The sequence below is a fragment of the Lampetra fluviatilis genome, unplaced genomic scaffold (assembly GCF_964198595.1).
Source record: "Lampetra fluviatilis unplaced genomic scaffold, kcLamFluv1.1 SCAFFOLD_695, whole genome shotgun sequence".
Lineage (NCBI taxonomy): Eukaryota > Metazoa > Chordata > Hyperoartia > Petromyzontiformes > Petromyzontidae > Lampetra > Lampetra fluviatilis.
Genome location: NW_027621738.1, coordinates 5,001 through 32,500, shown reverse-complemented (window position 1 = coordinate 32,500; position 27,500 = coordinate 5,001). Strand labels below are relative to the sequence as shown.

General features: G+C 59.9%; 1 protein-coding gene across 1 annotated transcript in view; it reads left to right on the top strand.

Moving 5' to 3' along the window:
• The window catches only part of LOC144955634 (2-oxoglutarate dehydrogenase complex component E1-like), a gene marked incomplete at its 3' end in the record, with an annotated part of 49,185 nt that overhangs the window by 17,243 nt on the left and 4,442 nt on the right, over positions 1-27,500 (top strand). Inside the window, 8 exon segments of the mRNA XM_078885805.1 lie at positions 6,035-6,181; positions 8,667-8,757; positions 9,615-9,794; positions 15,210-15,338; positions 21,293-21,472; positions 26,306-26,329; positions 26,331-26,367; positions 26,370-26,446. Coding sequence (XP_078741931.1) covers positions 6,035-6,181; positions 8,667-8,757; positions 9,615-9,794; positions 15,210-15,338; positions 21,293-21,472; positions 26,306-26,329; positions 26,331-26,367; positions 26,370-26,446 — 865 coding nt within the window.

Below are 27,500 nucleotides of genomic sequence, written 5' to 3'. Positions count from 1 at the left end.
AGGAGCGACGCACCCTGCTGGCACGCCTTGTCCGCTCCACTCAGTGAGACACACACAGAGACACGGAGAGAGACACTGAGACACACACAGAGACACGGAGACACACACAGAGACACGGAGACACACACTGAGACACACACAGAGACACACACAGAGACACACACAGAGACACACACAGAGACACAGAGACACACACAGAGACACAGAGACACACACAGAGACACAGAGACACACACAGAGACACACACAGAGACACACACAGAGACACAGAGACACACACAGAGACACAGAGACACACACAGAGACACAGAGACACATACAGAGACACAGAGACACACACAGAGACACAGAGACACACACAGAGACACAGAGACACACACAGAGACACACACAGAGACACACACAGAGACACACACAGAGACACACACAGAGACACACACAGAGACACAGAGACACACACAGAGACACACACAGAGACACGGAGAGAGACACAGAGACACAGAGACACACACAGAGACACACACAGAGACACACACAGAGACACACACAGAGACACACACAGAGACACACACAGAGACACACACAGAGACACAGAGACACACACAGAGAGACACGGAGCGATGCAGCTCAGCAATGAGGAGCGACGCACCCTGCTGGCTCGACTTGTCCGCTCCACTCAGTGAGACACGGAGAGAGACACAGAGAGAGACACAGAGACACAGAGACACACACAGAGACACAGAGACACACACAGAGAGACACGGAGCGATGCAGCTCAGCAATGAGGAGCGACGCACGCTGCTGGCTCGCCTTGTCCGCTCCACTCAGTGAGACACACACAGAGACACGGAGACACACACAGAGACACACACAGAGACACACACAGAGACACACACAGAGACACACACAGAGACACACACAGAGACACACACAGAGACACAGAGACACACACAGACACACACACAGAGACACACAGAGACACACACAGAGACACGGAGAGACACACAGAGACACACACAGAGACACAGAGACACACACAGAGACACAGAGACACACACAGAGAGACACGGAGCGATGCAGCTCAGCAATGAGGAGCGACGCACCCTGCTGGCTCGACTTGTCCGCTCCACTCAGTGAGACACACACAGAGACACGGAGAGAGACACACACAGAGACACACACAGAGACACAGAGACACACACAGAGACACGGAGACACACACAGAGACACACACAGAGACACAGAGAGAGACACACACAGAGACACACACAGAGACACAGAGACACACACAGAGACACAGAGACACAGAGACACACACAGAGAGACACGGAGCGATGCAGCTCAGCAATGAGGAGCGACGCACCCTGCTGGCTCGACTTGTCCGCTCCACTCAGTGAGACACACACAGAGACACGGAGAGAGACACACACAGAGACACACACAGAGACACACACAGAGACACAGAGACACACACAGAGACACACACAGAGACACCCACAGAGACACCCACAGAGACACCCACAGAGACACACACAGAGTCACACACAGAGACACCCACAGAGACACCCACAGAGACACCCACAGAGACACACACAGAGACACACACAGAGTCACCCACAGAGTCACACACAGAGACACACACAGAGACACACACAGTCACCCACAGAGTCACACACAGAGTCACACACAGAGTCACCCACAGAGTCACACACAGAGTCACACACAGAGTCACCCACAGAGTCACACACAGAGTCACCCACAGAGTCACCCACAGAGACACACACAGAGACACACACAGAGACACCCACAGAGTCACACACAGAGACACCCACAGAGTCACCCACAGAGTCACCCACAGAGTCACACACAGAGACACACACAGAGACACCCACAGAGACACCCACAGAGTCACACACAGAGTCACCCACAGAGACACCCACAGAGACACCCACAGAGACACCCACAGAGACACACACAGAGACACACACAGAGACACACACAGAGTCACTCACAGAGTCACTCACAGAGTCACCCACAGAGACACACACAGAGTCACCCACAGAGACACCCACAGAGTCACACACAGAGTCACCCACAGAGACACACACAGAGTCACCCACAGAGACACACACAGAGACACACACAGAGACACACACAGAGTCACACACAGAGACACCCACAGAGACACACACAGAGACACCCACAGAGACACACACAGAGTCACCCACAGAGTCACCCACAGAGTCACCCACAGAGACACACACAGAGTCACACACAGAGACACACACAGAGACACACACAGAGTCACCCACAGAGTCACACACAGAGTCACCCACAGAGACACACACAGAGTCACCCACAGAGTCACACACAGAGTCACACACAGAGACACTCACAGAGTCACCCACAGAGTCACACACAGAGTCACCCACAGAGTCACCCACAGAGTCACCCACAGTGTCACCCACAGAGACACCCACAGAGACACCCACAGAGTCACCCACAGAGACACCCACAGAGTCACACACAGAGACACACACAGAGACACCCACAGAGTCACACACAGAGTCACACACAGAGTCACCCACAGAGTCACACACAGAGTCACCCACAGAGACACACACAGAGACACACACAGAGTCACACACAGAGTCACCCACAGAGTCACCCACAGAGACACACACAGAGTCACACACAGAGTCACCCACAGAGTCACACACAGAGACACCCACAGAGTCACCCACAGAGACACACACAGAGTCACACACAGAGTCACCCACAGAGTCACACACAGAGTCACCCACAGAGACACACACAGAGACACACACAGAGTCACCCACAGAGTCACACACAGAGTCACACACAGAGTCACCCACAGAGACACACAGAGTCACCCACAGAGACACACACAGAGTCACCCACAGAGTCACACACAGAGTCACACACAGAGTCACCCACAGAGACACACACAGAGTCACCCACAGAGACACACACAGAGTCACCCACAGAGTCACACACAGAGTCACACACAGAGTCACCCACAGAGTCACCCACAGAGACACACACAGAGACACACACAGAGTCACACACAGAGACACCCACAGAGACACACACAGAGTCACACACAGAGTCACCCACAGAGACACCCACAGAGACACACACAGAGTCACCCACAGAGTCACCCACAGAGACACACACAGAGTCACACACAGAGTCACACACAGAGACACACACAGAGTCACACACAGAGACACACACAGAGACACACACAGAGACACACACAGAGTCACCCACAGAGACACACACAGAGTCACCCACAGAGACACCCACAGAGACACACACAGAGACACACACAGAGACACACACAGAGTCACACACAGAGTCACCCACAGAGACACCCACAGAGACACACACAGAGACACACACAGAGACACACACAGAGACACACACAGAGACACACACAGAGTCACCCACAGAGACACACACAGAGACACACACAGAGACACACACAGAGACACACACAGAGACACACACAGAGACACACACAGAGACACACACAGAGACACACACAGAGTCACACACAGAGACACCCACAGAGTCACCCACAGAGTCACCCACAGAGTCACACACAGAGACACACACAGAGACACACACAGAGACACACACAGAGACACACACAGAGACACCCACAGAGACACCCACAGAGTCACACACAGAGTCACCCACAGAGACACCCACAGAGACACCCACAGAGACACCCACAGAGACACACACAGAGTCACCCACAGAGACACCCACAGAGACACCCACAGAGACACCCACAGAGACACACACAGAGACACACACAGAGACACACACAGAGTCACTCACAGAGTCACTCACAGAGTCACCCACAGAGACACACACAGAGTCACCCACAGAGACACCCACAGAGTCACACACAGAGTCACCCACAGAGACACACACAGAGTCACCCACAGAGACACACACAGAGACACACACAGAGACACACACAGAGTCACACACAGAGACACCCACAGAGACACACACAGAGACACCCACAGAGACACACACAGAGTCACCCACAGAGTCACCCACAGAGTCACCCACAGAGACACACACAGAGTCACACACAGAGACACACACAGAGACACACACAGAGTCACCCACAGAGTCACACACAGAGTCACCCACAGAGACACACACAGAGTCACCCACAGAGTCACACACAGAGTCACACACAGAGACACTCACAGAGTCACCCACAGAGTCACACACAGAGTCACCCACAGAGTCACCCACAGAGTCACCCACAGTGTCACCCACAGAGACACCCACAGAGACACCCACAGAGTCACCCACAGAGACACCCACAGAGTCACACACAGAGACACACACAGAGACACCCACAGAGTCACACACAGAGTCACACACAGAGTCACCCACAGAGTCACACACAGAGTCACCCACAGAGACACACACAGAGACACACACAGAGTCACACACAGAGTCACCCACAGAGTCACCCACAGAGACACACACAGAGTCACACACAGAGTCACCCACAGAGTCACACACAGAGACACCCACAGAGTCACCCACAGAGACACACACAGAGTCACACACAGAGTCACCCACAGAGTCACACACAGAGTCACCCACAGAGACACACACAGAGACACACACAGAGTCACCCACAGAGTCACACACAGAGTCACACACAGAGTCACCCACAGAGACACACAGAGTCACCCACAGAGACACACACAGAGTCACCCACAGAGTCACACACAGAGTCACACACAGAGTCACCCACAGAGACACACACAGAGTCACCCACAGAGACACACACAGAGTCACCCACAGAGTCACACACAGAGTCACCCACAGAGTCACCCACAGAGTCACACACAGAGACACCCACAGAGTCACCCACAGAGTCACACACAGAGACACACACAGAGTCACACACAGAGTCACACACAGAGTCACCCACAGAGTCACCCACAGAGACACCCACAGAGTCACCCACAGAGTCACACACAGAGACACACACAGAGACACACACAGAGTCACCCACAGAGTCACACACAGAGACACACACAGAGTCACCCACAGAGACACCCACAGAGACACACACAGAGACACACACAGAGTCACACACAGAGTCACACACAGAGACACACACAGAGACACCCACAGAGTCACCCACAGAGACACCCACAGAGACACCCACAGAGACGCACACAGAGACACACACAGAGACACACACAGTCACCCACAGAGACACCCACAGAGACACCCACAGAGACACCCACAGAGACACACACAGAGACACCCACAGAGACACACACAGAGACACACACAGAGTCACCCACAGAGTCACACACAGAGACACACACAGAGACACACACAGAGACACCCACAGAGACACCCACAGAGTCACACACAGAGTCACCCACAGAGACACCCACAGAGACACCCACAGAGTCACCCACAGAGTCACACACAGAGACACACACAGAGACACACACAGAGTCACCCACAGAGACACACACAGAGTCACCCACAGAGTCACCCACAGAGACACACACAGAGTCACACACAGAGTCACACACAGTCACACACAGAGACACACACAGAGTCACCCACAGAGTCACCCACAGAGACACACACAGAGACACACACAGAGACACACACAGAGTCACACACAGAGTCACCCACAGAGTCACCCACAGAGACACACACAGAGTCACCCACAGAGACACCCACAGAGTCACACACGGAGACACCCACGGAGACACCCACAAAGTCACCCACAGAGTCACCCACAGAGTCACCCACAGAGTCACCCACAGAGTCACACACAGAGTCACACACAGAGTCACACACAGAGACACACACAGAGTCACCCACAGAGACACACAGAGACACACACAGAGTCACACACAGAGACACACAGAGACACACACAGAGTCACCCACAAAGTCACCCACAGAGTCACCCACGGAGTCGCCCTCTCTGTGTGGTGAAGGTTTGAGGAGTTTCTGGCGAAGAAGTTTGCGTCTGAGAAGCGTTTTGGGGTCGAGGGTTGTGAGTCGCTCATCCCGGCACTGAAGACGCTGGTGGACACCTCCAGCGCCATGGGCATCGACTCCATCATCATGGGCATGCCCCACAGGTGGACAATCACCTCCACCATCACCGCCTCCACCATCGTCATCGTCATCATCATCGTCGTCAAAATCTTCGTCACCATCATCGTCGCCATCATCATCGACTCCATCATCATGGGCATGCCCCACAGGTGGACAATCACCTCCACCATCACCACCTCCACCATCGTTATTGTCATCATCGTCATCGTCGCCATCATCATCGACTCCATCATCATGGGCATGCCCCACAGGTGGACAATCACCTCCACCATCACCACCTCCACCATCGTTATTGTCATCATCGTCATCGTCGCCATCATCATCGACTCCATCATCATGGGCATGCCCCACAGGTGGACAATCACCTCCACCATCACCACCTCCACCATCGTCATCGTCATCATCATCGTCGTCAAAATCTTCGTCACCATCATCGTCGCCATCATCATCGACTCCATCATCATGGGCATGCCCCACAGGTGGACAATCACCTCCACCATCACCACCTCCACCATCGTCATCGTCACCATCATCGTCGTCATCATCATCGTCACCATCATCATGGGCATGCCCCACAGGTGGACAATCACCTCCACCATCACCACCTCCACCATCGTCATCGTCATCGTCACCATCGTCGTCGTCATCATCATCGACTCCATCATCATGGGCATGCCCCACAGGTGGACAATCACCTCCACCATCTCCACCTCCACCATCGTCATCGTCATCGTCACCATCATCATGGGCATGCCCCACAGGTGGACAATCACCTCCACCATCACCACCTCCACCATCGTCATCGTCACCATCATCGTCATCATCATCATCGACTCCATCATCATGGGCATGCCCCACAGGTGGACAATCACCTCCACCATCACCGCCTCCACCATCATCATCATCACCTTCATCATCATCGTCACCATCATCATGGGCATGCCCCACAGGTGGACAATCACCTCCACCATCACCACCTCCACCATCATTATTGTCGTCATCGTCATCATCATCATCGTTATCATCATCGTCACCATCATCATGGGCATGCCCCACAGGTGGACAATCACCTCCACCATCACCACCTCCACCATCATCATCGTCACCATCATCATCACCATCATCATCACCACCATCATCACCATCATCACCATCACCATCATCGTCACCATCGTCACCATCATCATCACCATCATCATCACCACCATCATCACCATCATCATCATCACCATCATCGTCACCATCATCGTCACCATCATCGTCACCATCGTCATCACCTCCACCATCATCATCATCACCTCCACCATCACCACCATCATCATCGTCATCACCTCCACCATCATCATCATCACCATCACCACCATCACCACCACCACCACCTCCATCATCACCACCACCACCTCCACCACCACCTCCACCACCACCACCTCCACCATCACCACCACCATCATCACCTCCACCACCTCCACCACCACCACCTCCACCATCACCACCATCATCACCACCATCTGTTTCCCCGTGTCTCTCTCCCCGTGTCTCTCTCACCGTGTCTCTCTCCCCGTGTCTCTCTCCCCGTGTCTCTCTCCCCGTGTCTCTCTCCCCGTGTCTCTCTCACCGTCTCTCTCCCCGTGTCTCTCTCCCCATGTCTCTCCCCGTGTCTCTCTCTCCCCGTGTCTCTCTCACCGTGTCTCTCTCCCCGTGTCTCTCTCCCCGTGTCTCTCTCCCCGTGTCTGTTTCCCCGTGTCTCTCTCCCCGTGTCTCTCTCACCGTGTCTCTCTCCCCGTGTCTCTCTCCCCGTGTCTCTCTCCCCGTGTCTCTCTCCCCGTGTCTCTCTCACCGTGTCTCTCTCCCCGTGTCTCTCTCCCCGTGTCTCTCTCCCCGTGTCTCTCTCCCCGTGTCTCTCTCCCCGTGTCTCTCCCCGTGTCTCTCTCCCCGTGTCTCTCTCCCCGTGTCTCTCTCCCCGTGTCTCTCCCCCCGTGTCTCTCCCCCCGTGTCTCTCTCCCCGTGTCTCTCTCTCCCCGTGTCTCTCCCCCCGTGTCTCTCCCCCCGTGTCTCTCTCCCCGTGTCTCTCTCCCCGTGTCTCTCTCCCCGTGTCTCTCTCCCCGTGTCTCTCCCCCCGTGTCTCTCCCCCCGTGTCTCTCTCCCCGTGTCTCTCTCCCCGTGTCTCTCTCCCCGTGTCTCTCTCCCCGTGTCTCTCCCCCCGTGTCTCTCCCCCCGTGTCTCTCTCCCCGTGTCTCTCTCCCCGTGTCTCTCTCCCCGTGTCTCTCTCCCCGTGTCTCTCTCCTCGTGTCTCTCCCCCCGTGTCTCTCCCCCCGTGTCTCTCTCCCCGTGTCTCTCTCCCCGTGTCTCTCCCCCCGTGTCTCTCCCCCCGTGTCTCTCTCTCCCCGTGTCTCTCCCCCCGTGTCTCTCCCCCCGTGTCTCTCTCCCCGTGTCTCCCTCTCCGTGTCTCTCCCCTCTCTCCCCGTGTCTCTCTCCCCGTGTCTCTCTCTCCCCGTGTCTCTCTCCCAGGGGGCGTCTCAATGTCCTGGCTAATGTCATCCGCAAGGAATTGGAGCAGATCTTCTGTCAGTTTGAGTCTAAGCTGGAAGCAGCAGATGAGGTGAGAGACGCGGCACGCTGGGTGTGAACCACCACCACCACCACGCGTCCCCTCACCCTGCCTGCCGCTCACCCACTCGCTCGCTCGCTCGCTCGCCCACTCACTCGCTCACTCGCTCACTCACCCGCTCGCTCGCTCGCTCGCTCACCCGCTCGCTCGCTCGCTCCTTAACTCACCCACTCACTCACCCACCCACTCACGCGGCACGCTGTGTGTGAACCACCACCACCACGCGTCCCCTCACCCTGCCTGCCGCTCACTCACTCACCGCTCGCTCGCTCACTCAATAACTCACCTACTCACTCACCCACACACCGTGTCACCCACTCACCCACCCACCCACCCACCCACTCACTCACCCACCCACCCACTCACTCACCCACTCACCCACCCACTCACTCACCCACCCACCCACCCACTCACTCACCCACCCACCCACCCACCCACCCACCCACCCACTCACTCACCCACCCACCCACTCACTCACCCACCCACCCACTCACCCACTCACCCACCCACTCACCCACCCACCCACTCACTCACTCACTCACTCACCCACCCACCCACTCACTCACCCACTCACCCACCCACTCACTCACCCACCCACCCACTCACCCACCCACCCACCCACTCACTCACTCACCCACCCACTCACCCACCCACCCACTCACCCACCCACCCACTCACCCACCCACCCACTCACCCACCCACCCACCCACCCACTCACTCACTCACCCACCCACTCACCCACCCACCCACTCACCCACCCACCCACTCACCCACCCACCCACCCACTCACCCACCCACCCACCCACTCACCCACCCACCCACTCACCCACCCACCGTGTCACCCGCAGGGCTCAGGCGACGTCAAATACCACCTGGGCATGTACCACGAACGCATCAACCGCGTGACCAACAGGGACATCACCCTGTCTCTGGTGGCGAACCCGTCGCACCTGGAGGCCGTAGACCCCGTCGTGCAGGGCAAGACCAAGGCAGAGCAGTTCTACCGTGGGGACACGGAGGGCAAGAGGGTGAGTGTGGTGAGGGGGGTGAGGGTGGTGAGTGTGGTGAGGGTGGTGGTGGTGAGGGTGAGCGTGGTGAGGGTGGTGAGGGTGAGCGTGGTGAGGGTGGTGAGGGTGGGTGAGCGTCGTGCAGGGCAAGACCAAGGCAGAGCAGTTCTACCGTGGGGACACGGAGGGCAAGAGGGTGAGTGTGGTGAGGGTGAGGGTGGGGGGGGTGAGGGTGAGTGTGGGGTGAGGGTGAGGGTGTGGGGTGGTGAGGGTGAGTGTGGGGTGAGGGTGAGGGTGTGGGGTGGTGAGGGTGAGGGTGGTGAGGGTGGGGAGGGTGAGGGTGGTGAGGGTGAGGTTGGTGGTGGTGAGGGTGAGTGTGGGGTGAGGGTGGTGGTGAGGGTGGTGGTGAGCGTGGTGAGGGTGGTGAGGGTGAGGGTGGTGAGTGTGGTGAGGGTGGGGGGGGGTGAGGGTGAGTGTGGGGTGAGGGTGAGTGTGGGGTGAGGGTGAGTGTGGGGTGAGGGTGAGGGTGTGGGGTGGTGAGGGTGAGGGTGGTGAGGGTGGTGAGGGTGGTGAGGGTGAGGTTGGTGGTGGTGAGGGTGAGTGTGGGGTGAGGGTGGTGGTGAGGGTGGTGGTGAGCGTGGTGAGGGTGGTGAGGGTGAGGGTGGTGAGTGTGGTGAGGGTGAGGGTGGTGGTGAGGGTGGGGGGGTGAGGGTGAGTGTGGGGTGAGGGTGAGGGTGGGGGGGGTGAGGGTGAGTGTGGGGTGAGTGTGGGGTGAGGGTGGTGATGGTGGTGAGGGTGGTGAGTGAGCAGTTCTACCACGGGAACACGGAGGGACAGAGGGTGAGTGTGTGGAGGTGAGCGTGGTGAGGGTGGTGGTGAGGGTGGTGAGGGTGGTGAGGTTGAGGGTGGTGGTGAGGGTGGTGAGGGTGGTGAGGTTGAGGGTGGTGGTGAGGGTGGTGAGGGTGGTGAGGGTGAGTGTGTGGAGGTGAGCGTGATGAGGGTGGTGGTGAGGGTGGTGAGGTTGAGGGTGGTGGTGAGGGTGGTGAGGGTGGTGAGGGTGGTGAGGGTGAGTGTGTGGAGGTGAGCGTGATGAGGGTGGTGGTGAGGGTGGTGAGGTTGAGGGTGGTGGTGAGGGTGGTGAGGGTGGTGAGGGTGAGTGTGTGGAGGTGAGCGTGATGAGGGTGGTGGTGAGGGTGGTGAGGTTGAGGGTGGTGGTGAGGGTGGTGAGGGTGGTGAGGGTGAGTGTGTGGAGGTGAGCGTGGTGAGGGTGGTGAGGGTGAGCGTGGTGAGGGTGGTGAGGGTGGGTGAGCGTCGTGCAGGGCAAGACCAAGGCAGAGCAGTTCTACCGTGGGGACACGGAGGGCAAGAGGGTGAGTGTGGTGAGGGTGAGGGTGGGGGGGGTGAGGGTGAGTGTGGGGTGAGGGTGAGGGTGTGGGGTGGTGAGGGTGAGTGTGGGGTGAGGGTGAGGGTGTGGGGTGGTGAGGGTGAGGGTGGTGAGGGTGGGGAGGGTGAGGGTGGTGAGGGTGAGGTTGGTGGTGGTGAGGGTGAGTGTGGGGTGAGGGTGGTGGTGAGGGTGGTGGTGAGCGTGGTGAGGGTGGTGAGGGTGAGGGTGGTGAGTGTGGTGAGGGTGGGGGGGGGTGAGGGTGAGTGTGGGGTGAGGGTGAGTGTGGGGTGAGGGTGAGTGTGGGGTGAGGGTGAGGGTGTGGGGTGGTGAGGGTGAGGGTGGTGAGGGTGGTGAGGGTGAGGTTGGTGGTGGTGAGGGTGAGTGTGGGGTGAGGGTGGTGGTGAGGGTGGTGGTGAGCGTGGTGAGGGTGGTGAGGGTGAGGGTGGTGAGTGTGGTGAGGGTGAGGGTGGTGGTGAGGGTGGGGGGGTGAGGGTGAGTGTGGGGTGAGGGTGAGGGTGGGGGGGGTGAGGGTGAGTGTGGGGTGAGTGTGGGGTGAGGGTGGTGATGGTGGTGAGGGTGGTGAGTGAGCAGTTCTACCACGGGAACACGGAGGGACAGAGGGTGAGTGTGTGGAGGTGAGCGTGGTGAGGGTGGTGGTGAGGGTGGTGAGGGTGGTGAGGTTGAGGGTGGTGGTGAGGGTGGTGAGGGTGGTGAGGGTGAGTGTGTGGAGGTGAGCGTGATGAGGGTGGTGGTGAGGGTGGTGAGGTTGAGGGTGGTGGTGAGGGTGGTGAGGGTGGTGAGGGTGGTGAGGGTGAGTGTGTGGAGGTGAGGGTGGTGGTGAGGGTGGTGAGGTTGAGGGTGGTGGTGAGGGTGGTGAGGGTGGTGAGGGTGAGTGTGTGGAGGTGAGGGTGGTGGTGAGGGTGGTGAGGGTGAGGGTGGTGGTGAGGGTGGTGAGCGTGGTGAGGGTGGTGGTGAGGGTGGTGAGGGTGGTGGTGAGGGTGGTGAGTGTGAGGGTGGTGGTGAGGGTGGTGAGCGTGGTGAGGGTGGTGGTGAGGGTGGTGAGCGTGATGAGGGTGGTGGTGAGGGTGGTGAGGGTGAGGGTGGTGGTGAGGGTGGTGAGGGTGGTGAGGGTGAGGGTGGTGGTGAGGGTGGTGGTGAGGGTGGTGGTGAGGGTGGTGAGCGTGGTGAGGGTGGTGGTGAGGGTGGTGAGGGTGAGGGTGGTGGTGAGGGTGGTGAGGGTGAGGGTGGTGGTGAGGGTGGTGAGGTTGAGGGTGGTGGTGAGGGTGGTGAGGGTGGTGAGGGTGGTGAGGGTGAGTGTGTGGAGGTGAGGGTGGTGGTGAGGGTGGTGAGGTTGAGGGTGGTGGTGAGGGTGGTGAGGGTGGTGAGGGTGAGTGTGTGGAGGTGAGGGTGGTGGTGAGGGTGGTGGTGAGGGTGGTGAGGGTGAGGGTGGTGGTGAGGGTGGTGAGCGTGGTGAGGGTGGTGGTGAGGGTGGTGAGTGTGAGGGTGGTGGTGAGGGTGGTGAGCGTGGTGAGGGTGGTGGTGAGGGTGGTGAGTGTGAGGGTGGTGGTGAGGGTGGTGAGCGTGATGATGGTGGTGGTGAGGGTGGTGAGGGTGAGGGTGGTGGTGAGGGTGGTGAGGGTGGTGAGGGTGGTGAGGGTGAGGGTGGTGGTGAGGGTGGTGGTGAGGGTGGTGGTGAGGGTGGTGAGCGTGGTGAGGGTGGTGGTGAGGGTGGTGAGGGTGAGGGTGGTGGTGAGGGTGGTGGTGAGGGTGGTGAGGGTGGTGAGGGTGAGGGTGGTGGTGAGGGTGGTGAGGGTGGTGAGGGTGAGTGTGTGGAGGTGAGGGTGGTGGTGAGGGTGGTGGTGAGGGTGGTGAGTGTGAGGGTGGTGGTGAGGGTGGTGAGGGTGGTGAGGGTGGTGGTGAGGGTGGTGAGCGTGGTGAGGGTGGTGGTGAGGGTGGTGAGTGTGAGGGTGGTGGTGAGGGTGGTGAGCGTGGTGAGGGTGGTGGTGAGGGTGGTGAGTGTGAGGGTGGTGGTGAGGGTGGTGAGCGTGGTGAGGGTGGTGGTGAGGGTGGTGAGGGTGAGGGTGGTGGTGAGGGTGGTGAGTGTGAGGGTGGTGGTGAGGGTGGTGAGGGTGGTGAGGGTGGTGAGGGTGAGGGTGGTGGTGAGGGTGGTGAGCGTGGTGAGGGTGGTGGTGAGGGTGGTGAGCGTGGTGAGGGTGGTGGTGAGGGTGGTGAGTGTGAGGGTGGTGGTGAGGGTGGTGAGGGTGGTGAGGGTGGTGAGGGTGAGGGTGGTGGTGAGGGTGGTGGTGAGGGTGGTGAGGGTGGTGAGGGTGGTGAGGGTGAGGGTGGTGGTGAGGGTGGTGGTGAGGGTGAGGGTGAGGGTGGTGAGGGTGGTGGTGAGGGTGGTGAGGGTGGTGAGCGTGGTGAGGGTGGTGGTGAGGGTGGTGAGGGTGGTGAGGGTGAGGGTGGTGGTGAGGGTGGTGAGGGTGAGGGTGGTGGTGAGGGTGGTGAGGGTGAGGGTGGTGGTGAGGGTGGTGAGGGTGAGGGTGGTGGTGAGGGTGGTGAGGGTGAGGGTGGTGGTGAGGGTGGTGAGGTTGAGGGTGGTGGTGAGGGTGGTGAGGGTGGTGAGGGTGGTGAGGGTGGTGGTGAGGGTGGTGAGCGTGGTGAGGGTGGTGGTGAGGGTGGTGAGTGTGAGGGTGGTGGTGAGGGTGGTGAGCGTGATGAGGGTGAGGGTGGTGAGGGTGAGGGTGGGGGTGGGGGGGGTGAGGGTGGTGGGGGGGGTGAGCGTGGTGAGGGTGAGGGTGGTGAGTGTGTGGTGAGGGTGGTGGTGAGGGTGGTGGTGAGGGTGGTGAGCGTGGTGAGGGTGAGGGTGGTGAGCGTGGTGAGGGTGAGGGTGGTGAGTGTGTGGTGAGGGTGGTGGTGAGGGTGGTGAGGGTGGTGAGGGTGGTGGTGAGGGTGGTGGTGGTGAGGGTGGTGAGGGTGAGGGTGGTGAGGGTGAGGGTGGTGAGTGTGTGGTGAGCGTGGTGAGGGTGAGGGTGGTGAGTGTGTGGTGAGGGTGGTGGTGAGGGTGGTGGTGAGGGTGGTGAGCGTGGTGAGGGTGGTGGTGAGGGTGGTGGTGGTGAGGGTGGTGAGGGTGGTGAGGGTGAGGGTGGTGAGTGTGTGGTGAGCGTGGTGAGGGTGAGGGTGGTGGTGAGGGTGGTGGTGAGGGTGGTGAGCGTGGTGAGGGTGGTGGTGAGGGTGGTGAGGGTGAGGGTGGTGGTGAGCGTGGTGAGGGTGGTGGTGAGCAATTCTCCTCTGACTCTGTGTCTCTGTGTGTCTCTGTGTGTGTCTCTGTGTGTCTGTGTGTGTGTCTCTGTGTGTGTCTCTCTGTGTGTCTCTGTGTGTCTGTGTGTGTGTCTCTGTGTGTGTCTCTGTGTGTGTCTCTGTGTGTGTCTCTCTGTGTGTCTCTGTGTGTCTGTGTGTGTGTCTCTGTGTGTGTCTCTGTGTGTCTGTGTGTGTGTCTCTGTGTGTGTCTCTGTGTGTCTGTGTGTGTGTCTCTGTGTGTGTCTCTGTGTGTGTCTCTCTGTGTGTCTCTATGTGTCTGTGTGTGTGTCTCTGTGTGTGTCTCTGTGTGTCTGTGTGTGTGTCTCTGTGTGTGTCTCTGTGTGTCTGTGTGTGTGTCTCTCTGTGTGTCTCTGTGTGTGTCTCTGTGTGTCTCTGTGTGTGTCTCTGTGTGTCTGTGTGTGTGTCTGTGTGTGTGTCTTTCTGTGTGTCTCTCTCTGTCTCTGTGTGTCTGTGTCTCTCTGTGTGTCTCTGTGTGTCTGTGTGTGTGTCTCTCTGTGTGTCTCTCTGTGTGTGTCTCTGTGTGTGTGTCTGTGTGTCTCTGTGTGTCTCTGTGTGTCTGTGTGTGTGTCTCTCTGTGTGTCTCTCTGTGTGTCTCTGTGTGTCTGTGTGTGTGTCTCTCTGTGTGTCTCTCTGTGTCTGTGTGTGTGTCTCTCTGTGTGTCTCCGTGTGTCTCCGTGTGTCTCTGTGTGTCTCTGTGTGTCTCTGTGTGTCTCTGTGTGTCTCTGCACCAGGTGATGTCCATCTTGATGCACGGAGACGCTGCGTTTGCCGGCCAAGGCATCGTGTACGAGACGTTCCACCTCAGCGACCTCCCCTCCTACACCACGCACGGAACCATCCACGTGGTGGTCAACAACCAGGTGGGATGACTCTCACTCGCCCACTCACCCACTCACTCACCCACTCACTCACTCACTCACCACTCAGTCAGTCAGTCACTCACCCACTCACTCACCCACTCACTCACACACTCACCCACTCACCCACTCAGTCAGTCAGTCAGTCACTCACTCACTCACTCACTCACCCACTCACTCACCCACTCACCCACTCACTCACTCACCACTCAGTCACTCGTCCGCTCGCTCACTCACCCACTCACTCACTCACTCACTCACCCACTCACTCACCCACTCACCCACTCACTCACCCACTCACTCACCCACTCACTCACCCACTCACCCACTCACTCACTCACTCACTCACCCACTCACTCACCCACTCACCCACTCACTCACTCACTCACTCACCCACTCACTCACTCACTCACCCACTCACTCACTCACTCACTCACCCACTCACCCACTCACCCACTCACCCACTCACTCACTCACTCACCCACTCACTCACCCACTCACCCACTCACCCACTCACCCACTCACCCACTCACTCACTCACTCACTCACCCACTCACTCACTCACTCACCCACTCACTCACTCACTCACTCACCCACTCACTCACTCACCCACTCACCCACTCACTCACTCACTCACCCACTCACCCACTCACTCACCCACTCACCCACTCAGTCAGTCAGTCACTCAGTCAGTAAGTCACTCACTCAGTCACTCAGTCACTCACACACTCACACACTCACACACTCGCTCGCTCGCTCACTCACTCACTCACTCACCCACTCACCCACTCACTCACTCACTCACCCACTCACTCACTCACTCACTCACCCACTCACCCACTCACTCACTCAGTCACCCACTCACACACCCACTCACTCACTCACACACTCTGTCTCTCTCACTCTGTCTCTCTCCCGTCTCTCCCCGTGTCTCTCTCTCCGCGTGTCTCTCTCTCCGTGTCTCTCTCCCCTCTCTCCCCGTGTCTCTCCCCGTGTCTCTCTCCCCGTGTCTCTCTCCCTGTGTCTCTCTCCCCGTGTCTCTCTCTCCGTGTCTCTCTCCCCGTGTCTCTCTCTCACCGTGTCTCTCTCTCCGTGTCTCTCTCCCTGTGTCTCTCTCCCCGTGTCTCTCTCTCCCCCCGTGTCTCTCTCCCTGTGTCTCTCTCTCCGCGTCTCTCTCTCCCCGTGTCTCTCTCTCCGTGTCTCTCTCCCCTCTCTCCCCGTGTCTCTCTCCCCGTGTCTCTCTCTCTCCCCGTGTCTCTCTCTCCGTGTCTCTCTCCCCGTGTCTCTCTCCGTGTCTCTCCCCGTGTCTTTCCCCGTGTCTCTCTCCCCGTGTCTCTCTCACCGTGTCTCTCTCACCGTGTCTCTCTCCCCGTGTCTCTCTCACCGTGTCTCTCTCCCCGTGTCTCTCTCCCCTCTCTCACTGTGTCTCTCTCCCCTCTCCCCGTGTCTCTCTCCCCGTGTCTCTCTCCCCTCTCTCCCCGTGTCTCTCTCCCCGTGTCTCTCACCCCGTGTCTCTCTCCGTGTCTCTCCCCATGTCTCTCTCCCCGTGTCTCTCCCCGTGTCTCTCCCCGTGTCTCTCTCCCCGTGTCTCTCTCACCGTGTCTCTCTCCCCGTGTCTCTCTCCCCGTGTCTCTCACCGTGTCTCTCTCTCCGTGTCTCTCTCCCCGTGTCTCTCTCCGTGTCTCTCACCGTGTCTCTCTCTCCGTGTCTCTCTCCCCGTGTCTCTCTCCGCGTGTCTCTCTCCCCGTGTCTCTCACCCCGTGTCTCTCTCCCCTCTCTCACCGTGCCTCTCTCCCCGTGTCTCTCTCTCCGCGTGTCTCTCCCCGTGTCTCTCTCACTCCCCGTGTCTCTCTCCCCGTGTCTCTCACCGTGTCTCTCTCCCCGTGTCTCTCCCCGTGTCTCTCTCCCCTCTCTCACCGTGTCTCTCTCCCCGTGTCTCTCTCTCCCCGTGTCTCTCCCCGTGTCTCTCTCACTCCCCGTGTCTCTCTCCCCGTGTCTCTCACCCTGTCTCTCACCATGTCTCTCTCACTCCCCGTGTCTCTCTCCCCGTGTCTCTCACCGTGTCTCTCCCCGTGTCTCTCTCACTCCCCGTGTCTCTCTCCCCGTGTCTCTCACCGTGTCTCTCACCGTGTCTCTCTCACTCCCCGTGTCTCTCTCCCCGTGTCTCTCACCGTGTCTCTCTCTCTCCCCGTGTCTCTCTCACTCACCGTGTCTCTCTCCCCGTGTCTCTCTCCCCCGTGTCTCTCTTTCTCCCCGTGTCTCTCCCCGTGTCTCTCTCACTCCCCGTGTCTCTTTCCCCGTGTCTCTCACCGTGTCTCTCTCACTCACCGTGTCTCTCTCCCCGTGTCTCTCACCGTGTCTCTCTCTCTCCCCGTGTCTCTCTTTCTCCCCGTGTCTCTCTCCCCGTGTCTCTCTCCCCGTGTCTCTCTCCCCTCTCTCCCCTCTCTCCCCGTGTTTCTCTCTCTCCCCGTGTCTCTCCCCGTGTCTCTCACCGTGTCTCTCTCACTCCCCGTGTCTCTCTCACTCCCCGTGTCTCTCTCCCCGTGTCTCTCACCGTGTCTCTCTCTCTCCCCGTGTCTCTCTTTCTCCCCGTGTCTCTCTCCCCGTGTCTCTCTCCCCTCTCTCCCCTCTCTCCCCGTGTCTCTCTCCCCGTGTCTCTCCCCGTGTCTCTCACCGTGTCTCTCTCACTCCCCGTGTCTCTCTTTCTCCCCGTGTCTCTCTCCCCGTGTCTCTCTCCCCTCTCTCCCCTCTCTCCTCGTGTCTCACTCCCCGTGTCTCTCTCACTCCCCGTGTCTCTCTCCCCGTGTCTCTCACCGTGTCTCTCTCTCTCCCCGTGTCTCTCTTTCTCCCCGTGTCTCTCTCCCCGTGTCTCTCTCCCCTCTCTCCCCTCTCTCCCCGTGTCTCTCTCACTCACCGTGTCTCTCTCCCCGTGTCTCTCTCTCTCCCCGTGTCTCTCACCGTGTCTCTCTCTCTCCCCGTGTCTCTCTCACTCACCGTGTCTCTCTCCCCTCTCTCCCCGTGTCTCTCTCACTCACCGTGTCTCTCTCCCCGTGTCTCTCTTTCTCCCCGTGTCTCTCTCCCCGTGTCTCTCTCCCCTCTCTCCCCTCTCTCCCCGTGTCTCTCTCACTCACCGTGTCTCTCTCCCCGTGTCTCTCTCTCTCCCCGTGTCTCTCACCGTGTCTCTCTCTCTCCCCGTGTCTCTCTCACTCACCGTGTCTCTCTCCCCTCTCTCCCCGTGTCTCTCTCACTCACCGTGTCTCTCTCCCCGTGTCTCTCTCTCTCCCCGTGTCTCTCTCCCCGTGTCTCTCTCTCTCCCCGTGTCTCTCTCCCCTCTCTCCCCGTGTCTCTCTCCCCGTGTCTCTCTCTCTCACCGTGTCTCTCTCCCCGTGTCTCTCTCTCTCACCGTGTCTCTCTCCCCTCTCTCCCCGTGTCTCTCTCCCCGTGTCTCTCTCTCTCACCGTGTCTCTCTCCCCGTGTCTCTCTCTCTCCCCGTGTCTCTCTCCCCTCTCTCCCCGTGTCTCTCTCCCCGTGTCTCTCTCTCTCACCGTGTCTCTCTCCCCGTGTCTCTCTCTCTCCCCGTGTCTCTCTCCCCTCTCTCCCCGTGTCTCTCTCCCCGTGTCTCTCTCTCTCACCGTGTCTCTCTCCCCGTGTCTCTCTCTCTCCCCGTGTCTCTCTCCCCTCTCTCCGCGTGTCTCTCTCACTCACCGTGTCTCTCTCCCCGTGTCTCTTTCTCTCCCCGTGTCTCTTTCTCTCCCCGTGTCTCTCTCCCCTCTCTCCGCGTGTCTCTCTCCGCGTGTCTCTCTCCGCGTGTCTCTCTCCGCGTGTCTCTCTCCAGATTGGCTTCACGACGGACCCGCGTTCTTCGCGTTCCTCTCCGTACTGCACGGACGTGTCTCTCTCCCCGTGTCTCTCTCTCTCCCCGTGTCTCTCACCGTGTCTCTCTCTCTCCCCGTGTCTCTCTCACTCACCGTGTCTCTCTCCCCTCTCTCCCCGTGTCTCTCTCACTCACCGTGTCTCTCTCCCCGTGTCTCTCTCTCTCCCCGTGTCTCTCACCGTGTCTCTCTCTCTCCCCGTGTCTCTCTCTCTCCCCGTGTCTCTCACCGTGTCTCTCTCCCCTCTCTCCCCGTGTCTCTCTCCCCGTGTCTCTCTCCCCGTGTCTCTCTCTCTCACCGTGTCTCTCTCCCCGTGTCTCTCTCTCTCCCCGTGTCTCTCTCCCCCTCTCTCCCCGTGTCTCTCTCCCCGTGTCTCTCTCTCTCACCGTGTCTCTCTCCCCGTGTCTCTCTCTCTCCCCGTGTCTCTCTCCCCTCTCTCCCCGTGTCTCTCTCCCCGTGTCTCTCTCTCTCCCCGTGTCTCTCTCTCTCCCCGTGTCTCTCTCTCTCCCTCTCTCCCCGTGTCTCTCTCCCCGTGTCTCTCTCTCTCACCGTGTCTCTCTCCCCGTGTCTCTCTCTCTCCCTCTCTCCCCGTGTCTCTCTCCCCGTGTCTCTCTCTCTCACCGTGTCTCTCTCCCCGTGTCTCTCTCTCTCCCTCTCTCCCCGTGTCTCTCTCCCCGTGTCTCTCTCTCTCACCGTGTCTCTCTCCCCGTGTCTCTCTCTCTCCCCGTGTCTCTCTCCCCTCTCTCCCCGTGTCTCTCTCCCCGTGTCTCTCTCTCTCACCGTGTCTCTCTCCCCGTGTCTCTCTCTCTCCCCCGTGTCTCTTTCCCCTCTCTCCCCGTGTCTCTCTCCCCGTGTCTCTCTCTCTCACCGTGTCTCTCTCCCCGTGTCTCTCTCTCTCCCCGTGTCTCTCTCCCCTCTCTCCCCGTGTCTCTCTCCCCGTGTCTCTCTCTCTCACCGTGTCTCTCTCCCCGTGTCTCTCTCTCTCCCCGTGTCTCTCTCCCCTCTCTCCCCGTGTCTCTCTCCCCGTGTCTCTCTCTCTCCCCGTGTCTCTCTCTCTCCCCGTGTCTCTCTCTCTCCCTCTCTCCCCGTGTCTCTCTCCCCGTGTCTCTCTCTCTCACCGTGTCTCTCTCCCCGTGTCTCTCTCTCTCCCCGTGTCTCTCTCCCCTCTCTCCCCGTGTCTCTCTCCCCGTGTCTCTCTCTCTCACCGTGTCTCTCTCCCCGTGTCTCTCTCTCTCCCCGTGTCTCTCTCCCCTCTCTCCCCGTGTCTCTCTCCCCGTGTCTCTCTCTCTCACCGTGTCTCTCTCCCCGTGTCTCTCTCTCTCCCCGTGTCTCTCTCCCCTCTCTCCCCGTGTCTCTCTCCCCGTGTCTCTCTCTCTCCCCGTGTCTCTCTCTCTCCCCGTGTCTCTCTCTCTCCCTCTCTCCCCGTGTCTCTCTCCCCGTGTCTCTCTCTCTCCCCGTGTCTCTCTCCCCTCTCTCCCCGTGTCTCTCTCCCCGTGTCTCTCTCTCTCCCCGTGTCTCTCTCTCTCCCCGTGTCTCTCTCTCTCCCTCTCTCCCCGTGTCTCTCTCCCCCGTGTCTCTCTCTCTCCCCGTGTCTCTCTCTCTCCCCGTGTCTCTCTCCCCTCTCTCCCCGTGTCTCTCTCCCCGTGTCTCTCTCTCTCACCGTGTCTCTCTCCCCGTGTCTCTCTCTCTCCCCGTGTCTCTCTCCCCTCTCTCCCCGTGTCTCTCTCCCCGTGTCTCTCTCTCTCACCGTGTCTCTCTCCCCGTGTCTCTCTCTCTCCCCGTGTCTCTCTCCCCTCTCTCCCCGTGTCTCTCTCCCCATGTCTCTCTCTCTCCCCGTGTCTCTCTCTCTCCCCGTGTCTCTCTCCCCGTGTCTCTCTCTCTCCCTCTCTCCCCGTGTCTCTCTCCCCGTGTCTCTCTCTCTCCCCGTGTCTCTCTCCCTGTGTCTCTCTCTCTCCCCGTGTCTCTCTCTCTCCCTCTCTCCCCGTGTCTCTCTCCCCGTGTCTCTCTCTCACCGTGTCTCTCTCCCCGTGTCTCTCTCCCCGTGTCTCTCTCTCCGCGTGTCTCTCTCCGCGTGTCTCTCTCCAGATTGGCTTCACGACGGACCCGCGTTCTTCCCGTTCCTCTCCGTACTGCACGGACGTGGCGCGCGTCGTCAACGCGCCGATCTTCCACGTCAACGCCGACGACCCCGAGGCCGTCGTCTACGTGTGCAGGGTGGCAGCCGAGTGGAGAAACTGCTTCCACAAAGACGTGGTGGTGGACCTGGTGAGTGGGTGGGTGGGTGGGTGAGTGGGTGAGTGGGTGGGTGAGTGGGTGAGTGGGTGAGTGAGTGAGTGGGTGAGTGGGGTGAGTGAGTGAGTGACTGAGTGAGTGAGTGAGGCCGTCGTCTACGTGTGCAGGGTGGCAGCCGAGTGGAGAAACTGCTTCCACAAAGACGTGGTGGTGGACCTGGTGAGTGGGTGGGTGGGTGGGTGAGTGAGTGGGTGAGTGGGTGGGTGAGTGGGTGAGTGGGTGAGTGAGTGACTGAGTGACTGACTGAGTGACTGACTGAGTGAGTGACTGAGTGAGTGAGTGAGGCCGTCGTCTACGTGTGCAGGGTGGCAGCCGAGTGGAGAAACTGCTTCCACAAAGACGTGGTGGTGGACCTGGTGAGTGAGTGGGTGGGTGGATGAGTGGGTGAGTGGGTGAGTGAGTGAGTGACTGAGTGAGTGACTGAGTGAGTGAGTGAGGCCGTCGTCTACGTGTGCAGGGTGGCAGCCGAGTGGAGAAACTGCTTCCACAAAGACGTGGTGGTGGACCTGGTGAGTGAGTGGGTGGGTGGGTGAGTGGGTGAGTGGGTGGGTGAGTGGGTGAGTGGGTGAGTGAGTGAGTGGGTGAGTGGGTGAGTGAGTGAGTGACTGAGTGAGTGAGTGGGTGAGTGGGTGAGTGGGTGAGTGGGTGAGTGGGTGAGTGAGTGACTGAGTGACTGACTGAGTGAGTGACTGAGTGAGTGAGTGAGGCCGTCGTCTACGTGTGCAGGGTGGTGGCAGCCGAGTGGAGAAACTGCTTCCACAAAGACGTGGTGGTGGACCTGGTGAGTGGGTGGGTGGGTGGGTGAGTGGGTGAGTGGGTGAGTGGGTGAGTGAGTGGGGGGGTGACTGAGTGACTGAGTGAGTGAGTGAGGCCGTAGTCCACGTGTGCAGGGTGGCAGCCGAGTGGAGAAACTGCTTCCACAAAGACGTGGTGGTGGACCTGGTGAGTGAGTGGGTGGGTGGGTGTGAGTGAGTGGGTGAGTGGGTGGGTGAGTGGGTGAGTGGGTGAGTGAGTGAGTGGGTGAGTGGGTGAGTGAGTGAGTGACTGAGTGAGTGAGTGAGGCCGTCGTCTACGTGTGCAGGGTGGCAGCCGAGTGGAGAAACTGCTTCCACAAAGACGTGGTGGTGGACCTGGTGAGTGGGTGGGTGGGTGGGTGAGTGGGTGAGTGAGTGAGTGGGTGAGTGAGTGGGTGACTGGGTGACTGACTGAGTGACTGAGTGAGTGAGTGAGGCCGTCGTCTACGTGTGCAGGGTGGCAGCCGAGTGGAGAAACTGCTTCCACAAAGACGTGGTGGTGGACCTGGTGAGTGGGTGGGTGGGTGAGTGAGTGGGTGAGTGGGTGGGTGACTGACTGAGTGGGTGACTGAGTGGGTGAGTGAGTGAGGCCGTCGTCTACGTGTGCAGGGTGGCAGCCGAGTGGAGAAACTGCTTCCACAAAGACGTGGTGGTGGACCTGGTGAGTGGGTGGGTGGGTGGGTGAGTGGGTGAGTGAGTGAGTGGGTGAGTGAGTGGGTGACTGGGTGACTGACTGAGTGACTGAGTGAGTGAGGCCGTCGTCTACGTGTGCAGGGTGGCAGCCGAGTGGAGAAACTGCTTCCACAAAGACGTGGTGGTGGACCTGGTGAGTGAGTGGGTGGGTGGGTGAGTGGGTGAGTGGGTGAGGTGAGTGGGGGTGGTGAGTGAGTGGGTGAGTGGGTGAGTGACTGGGTGACTGACTGAGTGACTGAGTGAGTGAGTGAGGCCGTCGTCTACGTGTGCAGGTTGGCAGCCGAGTGGAGAAACTGCTTCCACAAAGACGTGGTGGTGGACCTGGTGAGTGAGTGGGTGGGTGGGGTGAGTGGGTGAGTGGGTGGGTGAGTGGGTGAGTGGGTGAGTGAGTGAGGGTGGGGTGAGTGGGTGAGTGAGTGAGTGACTGAGTGAGTGACTGAGTGAGTGAGTGAGGCCGTCGTCTACGTGTGCAGGGTGGCAGCCGAGTGGAGAAACTGCTTCCACAAAGACGTGGTGGTGGACCTGGTGAGTGAGTGGGTGGGTGGGTGAGTGGGTGAGTGGGTGAGAGTGAGTGGGGGGGGTGAGTGAGTGGGTGAGTGGGTGAGTGACTGGGTGACTGACTGAGTGACTGAGTGAGTGAGTGAGGCCGTCGTCTACGTGTGCAGGGTGGCAGCCGAGTGGAGAAACTGCTTCCACAAAGACGTGGTGGTGGACCTGGTGAGTGAGTGGGTGGGTGGGGTGAGTGGGTGAGTGGGTGAGTGAGTGGGGGGGGTGAGTGAGTGGGTGGAGTGACTGGGTGACTGACTGAGTGACTGAGTGAGTGAGTGAGGCCGTCGTCTACGTGTGCAGGGTGGCAGCCGAGTGGAGAAACTGCTTCCACAAAGACGTGGTGGTGGACCTGGTGAGTGAGTGGGTGGGTGGTGAGTGGGTGAGTGGGTGGGTGAGTGGGTGAGTGGGTGAGTGAGTGAGTGGGTGAGTGGGTGAGTGAGTGAGTGACTGAGTGAGTGAGTGAGGCCGTCGTCTACGTGTGCATGGTGGCAGCCGAGTGGAGAAACTGCTTCCACAAAGACGTGGTGGTGGACCTGGTGAGTGAGTGGGTGAGTGGGTGAGTGGGTGAGTGGGTGAGTGGGTGAGTGGTGTGGGTGAGTGGGTGAGTGACTGAGTGAGTGAGTGAGGCCGTCGTCTACGTGTGCAGGGTGGCAGCCGAGTGGAGAAACTGCTTCCACAAAGACGTGGTGGTGGACCTGGTGAGTGAGTGGGTGAGTGGGTGAGTGGGTGAGTGAGTGAGTGAGTGGGTGGGTGGGTGAGTGAGTGAGTGACTGAGTGAGTGACTGAGTGAGTGAGTGAGGCCGTCGTCTACGTGTGCAGGGTGGCAGCCGAGTGGAGAAACTGCTTCCACAAAGACGTGGTGGTGGACCTGGTGAGTGGGGTGGGTGAGTGGGTGAGTGAGTGGGGGGGGGTGAGTGAGTGGAGTGGGTGGGTGGGTGGGTGAGTGGGGGGGTGAGTGAGTGGGTGAGTGAGTGAGTGGGTGGGTGGGTGAGTGAGTGGGTGGGTGGGTGGGTGAGTGAGTGAGTGGGTGAGTGAGTGGGTGGGTGAGTGAGTGAGTGAGTGGGTGAGTGAGTGGGTGAGTGAGTGAGTGGGTGAGTGAGTGAGTGAGTGAGTGGGTGAGTGAGTGGGTGAGTGAGTGAGTGACTGAGTGAGTGACTGAGTGAGTGACTGAGTGGGTGAGTGAGTGAGTGAGTGGGTGGGTGAGTGAGTGAGTGAGTGAGTGGGTGAGTGGGTGAGTGGGTGAGTGGGTGGGTGGGTGAGTGGGTGAGTGAGTGAGTGAGTGGGTGAATGGGTGACTGGGTGAGTGAGTGACTGAGTGAGTGACTGAGTGAGTGAGTGGGTGACTGGGTGAGTGAGTGAGTGAGTGGGTGAGTGGGTGAGTGGGTGAGTGAGTGAGTGGGTGAGTGAGTGGGTGAGTGGGTGAGTGGGTGAGTGAGTGAGTGGGTGAGTGAGTGAGTGAGTGGGTGAGTGACTGAGTGAGTGACTGAGTGGGTGAGTGAGTGAGTGAGTGGGTGAGTGTGTGAGTGAGTGAGTGGGTGGGTGAGTGAGTGAGTGAGTGGGTGAGTGGGTGAGTGAGTGGGTGAGTGAGTGGGTGGGTGAGTGGGTGAGTGGGTGAGTGAGTGAGTGAGTGGGTGAATGGGTGACTGGGTGAGTGAGTGACTGAGTGAGTGACTGAGTGAGTGAGTGGGTGACTGGGTGAGTGAGTGAGTGAGTGGGTGAGTGAGTGAGTGGGTGAGTGGGTGAGTGGGTGAGTGAGTGAGTGGGTGAGTGAGTGAGTGGGTGAGTGAGTGGGTGGATGAGTGAGTGAGTGACTGAGTGAGTGAGAGAGGCCGTAGTCTACGTGTGCAGGGTGGCAGCCGAGTGGGGAAACTGCTTCCACAAAGACGTGGTGGTGGACCTGGTGAGTGAGTGAGTGGGTGGGTGGGTGAGTGGGTGGGTGGGTGAGTGAGTGAGTGAGTGGGTGAGTGGGTGGGTGGGTGAGTGAGTGAGTGGGTGAGTGAGTGGGTGAGTGAGTGAGTGGGTGGGTGAGTGAGTGAGTGAGTGGGTGGGTGGGTGGGGGGCTGGGTGGGTGGTGGACCTGGTGAGTGAGGGGGTGGGGATGTCGATTGCCATAAGGTTCATTTGCCAATGCCTCCCCCCCCCCCCCCCCCCCCCCCCCCCCCCCCCCCGTGTCTCTCTCTCTCTCCCCGTGTCTCTCCCCCCGTGTCTATCTCCCCGTGTCTCTCTCCCCTCTCCCCTCTCTCCCCGTGTCTCTCTCTCCCCCCCCCGTGGTCTCTCCCTCCCCCCCCCCGTGTCTCTCTCCCCCCCTCTCTCCGTGTCTCTCTCCCCGTGTCTCTCTCCCCTCTCCCCTCTCCCCGTGTCTCTCTCCCCTCTCCCCGTGTCTCTCTCCCCGTGTCTCTCTCCCCTCTCTTCCCCTCTCTCCCCTCTCTCCCCTCTCCCCGTGTCTCTCTCCCCGTGTCTCTCTCCCCTCTCCCCTCTCCCCTCCCCCCTCTCTCCCCTCTCTCCCCTCTCCCCGTGTCTCTCTCCTCGTGTCTCTCCCCCCGTGTCTATCTCCCCGTGTCTCTCTCCCCTCTCCCCTCTCCCCGTGTCTGTCTCCCCTCTCCCCGTGTCTCTCTCCCCGTGTCTCTCTCCCCTCTCTCCCCTCTCCCCGTGTCTCTCTCCCCGTGTCTCTCTCCCCTCTCCCCGTGTCTCTCTCCCCTCTCTCCCCTTACCCCGTGTCTCTCTCCCCGTGTCTCTCTCCCCGTGTCTCTGTCCGCGTGTGTGTCTCCAGGTGAGCTACCGCAAGAACGGCCACAAACGAGGTCGACGAACCGATGTTCACGCAGCCGCTGCAAGCAGCAGGTCCCCGTTACTGCGTCGCTATGCCGAGCAGCTCGTCGCAGGCGGGGTCGTCACCACACAGGAGTTCGAGGTGAGGGGGGTGGTGGTGGTGGTGGGGGTGGTGGTGAGTGTGGTGGTGGTGGTGGCAGGCGGGGTCGTCACCACACAGGAGTTCGGAGGTGAGGGGGGGGGTGGTGGTGGTGGTGGTGAGTGTGGTGGTGGTGGTGGCAGGCGGGGTCGTCACCACACAGGAGTTCGAGGTGAGGGGGGTGGTGGTGGTGGTGGTGGTGGTGGTGAGTGTGGTGGTGGTGGTGGCAGGCGGGGTCGTCACCACACAGGAGTTCGAGGTGAGGGGGGTGGTGGTGGTGGTGGTGGTGGTGGTGGTGAGTGTGGTGGTGGTGGTGGCAGGCGGGGTCGTCACCACACAGGAGTTCGAGGTGAGGGGGGTGGTGGTGGGGTGTGGGGTGGTGGTGGTGGTGAGGGGGTGAGTGTGGTGGTGGTGGTGGCAGGCGGGGTCGTCACCACACAGGAGTTCGAGGTGAGGGGGGTGGTGGTGGTGGTGGTGGTGGTGGTGAGTGTGGTGGTGGTGGTGGCAGGCGGGGTCGTCACCACACAGGAGTTCGAGGTGAGGGTGGTGGTGGTGGGGTGAGGGGGTGGTGGTGGTGGTGGTGGTGGTGGTGAGTGTGGTGGTGGTGGTGGCAGGCGGGGTCGTCACCACACAGGAGTTCGAGGTGAGGGGGGTGGTGGTGGTGGTGGTGGTGGTGGTGAGTGTGGTGGTGGTGGTGGCAGGCGGGGTCGTCACCACACAGGAGTTCGAGGTGAGGGGGGTGGTGGTGGGGGGTGAGGGGGGTGGTGGTGGTGGTGAGGGGGGTGAGTGTGGTGGTGGTGGTGGCAGGCGGGGTCGTCACCACACAGGAGTTCGAGGTGAGGGGGGTGGTGGTGGTGGTGGTGGTGGTGAGTGTGGTGGTGGTGGTGGTGGTGGTGAGTGTGGTGGTGGTGGTGGCAGGCGGGGTCGTCACCACACAGGAGTTCGAGGTGAGTTGGGTGGTGGTGGTGGTGGTGGGGGTGAGTGTGGTGGTGGTGGTGGTGGTGGTGAGTGTGGTGGTGGTGGTGGCAGGCGGGGTCGTCACCACACAGGAGTTCGA